The sequence below is a fragment of the Triticum aestivum genome, chromosome 7A (assembly GCF_018294505.1).
Source record: "Triticum aestivum cultivar Chinese Spring chromosome 7A, IWGSC CS RefSeq v2.1, whole genome shotgun sequence".
Taxonomy (NCBI): domain Eukaryota; kingdom Viridiplantae; phylum Streptophyta; class Magnoliopsida; order Poales; family Poaceae; genus Triticum; species Triticum aestivum.
The window spans coordinates 646,345,067-646,350,243 of NC_057812.1; the positions used below are offsets into that span (position 1 = coordinate 646,345,067).

General features: G+C 44.4%; 1 protein-coding gene across 2 annotated transcripts in view; it reads left to right on the forward strand.

Moving 5' to 3' along the window:
- LOC123148927 (chitin-binding lectin 1) overlaps positions 1–5,177 on the forward strand; it is a 12,532-nt gene that overhangs the window by 5,166 nt on the left and 2,189 nt on the right. The window contains exon 7 of one of the 2 annotated variants that reach the window (XR_006474232.1): positions 2,762–2,943. Coding sequence is in view for 1 of the 2 variants with exons in the window: in XM_044568452.1 (XP_044424387.1) it covers positions 1,513–2,088 (576 nt within the window). In the remaining variant the exon portion in view is untranslated. Of the gene's footprint in view, positions 1–1,481; positions 2,735–2,761; positions 2,944–5,177 lie in introns of those variants that run through there. The other variant, XM_044568452.1, reaches the window with a different exon arrangement.

The window sequence follows — 5,177 nt, forward strand, 5'->3', positions numbered from 1 at the left end:
CCTTAATTACAACCTTGTTTTGGCAAACGTTGCTACACAAAGTTTGGTTGAGCAGAACAACATAATTAGTTGCAAGAACTGAAACGTCATTTTGCACTGCATTAGTAGGAGTCCAATGGAAGAGCCGTGCTCGGTCAAGATGTGTAGTAGGCTAGTCATAGTGGGAGTAACTTATCTAGTAACATAATACATCCTAATATAAGTTTATTTTGCGAGGAATCCTAATATAAGTTCACTTATGTGTCAAGTAGTTAATAAGGAGAGAGGTGTTTGTCATAACAATATGTTATCGTAACATAACGCAACCCAAGCAAAATGAGTCTGAACACGCATATCGCTTTCTTCTCTTCCAAGAGAAGAAAGAAAGGCGATCTCGCCTCCAGCCGCCAGGGCATTTCCCTCCGGCGACTCCCCTCTCCGCCGCCGACCTCGGTCGCCGGTGGTGAGGGCCGGGGTCGTCGGAACGGCGCGTGTGGATCGTCTTAGGCATTGGTAGCTTAGGGTTTTGGGCTATTGATCGTCTTGGCTATGGCGATGGTGATGGCGCCGGATAAAAATTCTGCAGATACTTCACTGATGAGGCGATCTGCGTGGGGGTTGGATTTGGAAAGCAGTCTGTTCAAGTAAGGATGGTGTGGCGGCGGCATCCTTGTGGTGGACATGTGTCCTCGGACTCCGCCCTTGCGACGACGTTTGCTCCAGCGCCGCCGCGGAGCTTGGGAGGTAGTTTAGGAGCGGATGCAGATTGTTGTCTCCATCAATGGCATTCGGAAGATGGCTGATCGTGTGATGGGTTCGTGGTTCGTGATAGGAAGGTATGGTTTCCTCCTCCGACGTCTTAGTCGTGCAGGGATGCCAGATTTGGAGTTTGCTGACGTGTCCGGAGTGTTGTCTCGGTCTGATTCGTTTAACGGCATTGGCTTTACCTTTATTGGCGAGCCACCTTGGAGGTCCGCAAAACTATATATCAGCGACGGAGCCGCGTTGAGCTCGGGTATGGTGATGTTCCGTCATTATTCCTTTGGTGACTGTTGTGGTGGTGCCAGAGACAGGTAACGGGCGTTGGTGCCAAGCTCAGAGGATTCTTCGGTCCTGTTTGTATTTTTACTTCTTGGCTCGTGTTTCTGTTTTGCCAGGTCAGTATGTACGTGGCTTGTACTATGATTCTTATGATATAAATGAGATATATATATTTTTTCGACAAAAATAAGACACGTATTACCATGAAAAAAATATGCATGACACTAATCTACTCCCCACTATGACTAGCCGTAGGAGTAACATGCATGCATTGCGCAAATGTCAACCGTGTAAAATGGCGTAGTAACATGCATGCATTGAGTAGTTTACTTAGATGCCGCATCTACGCATATTTCAGTGATGACTAGCACCTAGAGCTGGGTGCCTATAAAAATGCACCTCGGCTCCTTCCATGGAGTACAGCAGTAGTTACAGTTCTCTCGTGTTTCTTCCCTGGCTAGCTCAAGGTCTACTTCCCGTGTCCAGGGCGCAATGGCTTCAACAGGTGCATCCGCTCTCACTTTGAAGCTGGCCGTCGTTGCTGCCGTTCTCGCCCTGCTGGTCATACCTTCCTTGGGACGCTGTCCGTCCCTTGGTCCGGCACCACCACCACCAGCGCAGGCACCACCGCCACCACTGGAGGCCATACCACCACCACCACCGGCGCAGGCACCACCCCCACCACTGGAGGCGATACCACCGACGCAGGCGCCACCACCACCATTGATGGCGATACCACCAGCGCCTGCGCTGGGTCCGGGGCTAGGACCGCGGCTCGGATGCGGTGAGTGCCGCGTACAGTGCTTCCCGGCGTGCCAAGCCTCCCATTCCATGGACTGCAAAGAGGAATGCGACAACGATGAGAGCCGCTGCAAGGAGTGCAGGACCCCAGTGATCAAGAAGTGCACGTCCGTCTGCACGGGCAGCTGTGACTGCAATGCTGAAGCCGACAAGTCATGCACCTCCGAGTGCTCCTACAATACATGCAGCTGTTGCGCGTACAGCCGTGACAAGAGTTGCAAGAACGACTGTGACAACTACTGCAACAGCAACTGCTGGGGACCATAGCCTATGGTAGCTAGTGTTGAGTGCTGACCGGCCGGACCATCCGGCTATACATGTACTCTATGGTCAACTGTGTCTGCTTGTTTACGTACGTATGCATGTATCCATGGGAGGATCTGCTATTTCCTCCGATCCATATTACTTGTTTTAGATTTGCCTAGATACATATGTATCTAAATTAATATTACTTATCTTATTGTCTAGATACATACATTTAGACAATCTAAGACAAATATGAATCAGAGAAAGTATCTAATAACAATATATAAACAATCAAGTACAATCACAAGGCTAGATCCATTCTTATTGTACCAACTTTTTGTGTTTACTTATGATGAATCTGGGCATACGTGCGAATCGGACAAACAGAAAAGGAACACGAGGACCTCCCATGTTGCTCTCCCGCGAGCGATCCAGTAGAGAAACCTTACCCGCCGCAGGACACATCCACCTCCGTGGCTTAATATCCCTGGCTTTGATGAAGTTATTCATAAAGCTTGGAACACTCAATGCAAAGCCACTACTAGGAAGGCTGCCAAAGGTTGGTGTGCCAACTATGAAGCAGACCAAAACAGGAGGAAGCAAGCCCTAGTAGCTGAGTATGATTGTTTAGATATACTGGCTGAATCTCAACCTTTATCTCCTAACTCTAAGAATAATATGAAAAGTATTGCAGGTGAGCTGAATGAAATCTGGAGAAGAGAAGAGATCAAGGCCAGACAGAGGTCCAGAGAGAGAGAGAGATACTAGAGGGTGAGTATAACACTGGCTACTTCAAAGCTCTGGCAAATCAAAAAAGGAGGAAAAAACAAATTGCTATGTTGGAAACTCCCTCAGGTCCAGTGGAGGACACCCAAGGTATTCTCCAAATAGCTGTTGATTATTATAAAAATCTTTTTGGTTATGTTCCCACCATTGACATAGATCTTATGGAAGATTTCTGGGATCATGATAGCATGCTTACTTCAGATCATTTTAATTTGCTTGAAAGTCCTTTCTCTGAGGAGGAAATTAAGGCTGCTGTATTTGGCTCATATGCTGAAGGAGCACCTGGTCCCTATGGTTTCCCTTTTCTGTTCTACCAGAAGTATTGAGAATTAATCAAGAATGATTTATTTGCTATGTTCAGAGATTGGGAGGCTGGAGATCTTGACCTATATAGGCTCAATTTCTCCCTCCTTACTCTAGTTCCTAAAGAACCTAATGCTGTTAAGCTAGATAGGTTCAGGCCTTTAGCCATGATCAATTGCAGTTTTAAATTTTTTGCCAAATGTGCCACCAATAGGTTTGGCCCTGTCTGTAATTTACTAATTTCTCCCAATCAGACTGCTTTCCTGAAAGGGAGGTTTATCCTTGAAAGCATAGTGGCTGCTCATGAGGTGGTTCATGCAGTTGCCTCTAATAAGATGTCTGGTTTTTGTTTTAAGCTTGACTATGAAAAAGCATATGATATGATTAGTAGAGAATTTCTTCTGAAAATGCTAAGGAGGAGAGGATTTGGTCCTAATTGGATGTATAAAATTGAATCCTTACTTTGCAATGGTTCTGTTGGTGTCAGAATTAATGACACTAATAGTGACTATTTCTTAGCTGGCAAAGGGGATAGACAAGGAGATCCTTTCTCCCCCCTGCTGGTCAACTTAGTGGCTGATGTCTTCACTAGAATTTTGATCAAAGCTGCCAATGCTAAACTAATAGCTGGTGTTTTTCCTCCCTCTAACCCTGTTGGAGTCATTAACATGCAGTATGCTGATGACACCCTTCTTGTCTTAGATAAGAATTTAGATCATGTCAAGAACCTTAAATGGCTCCTTTCTTGTTTTTAGCAAATTTCTGGGATGAGGATAAATTTTCATAAGTGTGATCTGGTTCCTATTAATGTTGACAGGGAAGAGGCCATAGCTTTTGCTCAAATATTAGGTTGTAAAATTAGTACTTTTCCTATCAAGTATCTAGGCGCCCCTCTTCACTTTAGTAAATTGAGGAGGGAAGATCTGCAACCTACTGTAGATAAGATTATCAAGAAAGCGGCTAGGTGGAGGGGGAGGCTGCTTTCTTTTGGCAAGAGACTCATATTGGTCCAAGCCTGTTTAGCCAGTATCCCCACATACCTCATGGGCTTTATTAAGTTTCCTAAATGGGCCATCAAGCTCATTGCTTTTGGGACGATTATGAAGGACATCATAAATATCATCCACTACTAGGAAAAGGCCTACTAATGGTGTACCAGTTTTGCCTACTAATGGCGCACTACTGGTGCGCCATTAGTATCTGGTATACTAATGGCGCACCAGTAGTGCGCCATTAGTATGCCTAGACCCATCCTCACACTACTCCAGCCCAAGCACGCTTAACTTCATAGTTCTATCCAACCACAGCATCACCTCACTTCACAGGCACTTGTTGATATATCTATCATATCAATCCTATTAAACCTTGCTGATGTCTAGGACTTTGTTCATGTTCATGAGTATGATGAAATTTTGAAAAAATATTTCAAACTTCCCGATCATATTACGTATCATATTTTGAAAAATAATTCAATTTTTTTTCAAAACCAATTTTTTTCTGTTACTAGTGGCGCACCTAGCATACGGTGCGCCACTAGTAAGTTTGAATTTTTTTGAATTTTTTTGCCTCCGGATCTTAGAAGCCCCGTAACTTTTTTTCTGTTAGGTTTTTGGGGATTTAAAAAATGTTTAACGGGGTTCTCCCCGTTAAATTCGGATGTAACTTTTCGAGTAGATGATTTTTCATATAAAAAACTTTTTCATCCGAGTTCGTACGCAAAAGTTATGCCCATTTTACAAATTCTCGAGAGATTTCGCAAATAAAGTCGAAATTCATATTTGTAAATTTTCACAACAACTAGACCACATATCACATGGGAAACTTATTTTCTTTTATTTTTTTTGACATTTCCATCATTTATTTTTATTTTTTTAAAACTGAAAAGGCGGTCCACAAGGAGGGGTGTGCATTCGGTGGAAGTGCTGGCCAAGTTACTAATGGCGCACCGTGGGAGTGGTGCGCCATTACTAGTTCAACTAATAATGGCGCACCACTTCCACGGTGCGCCATTAGTAGTTTTG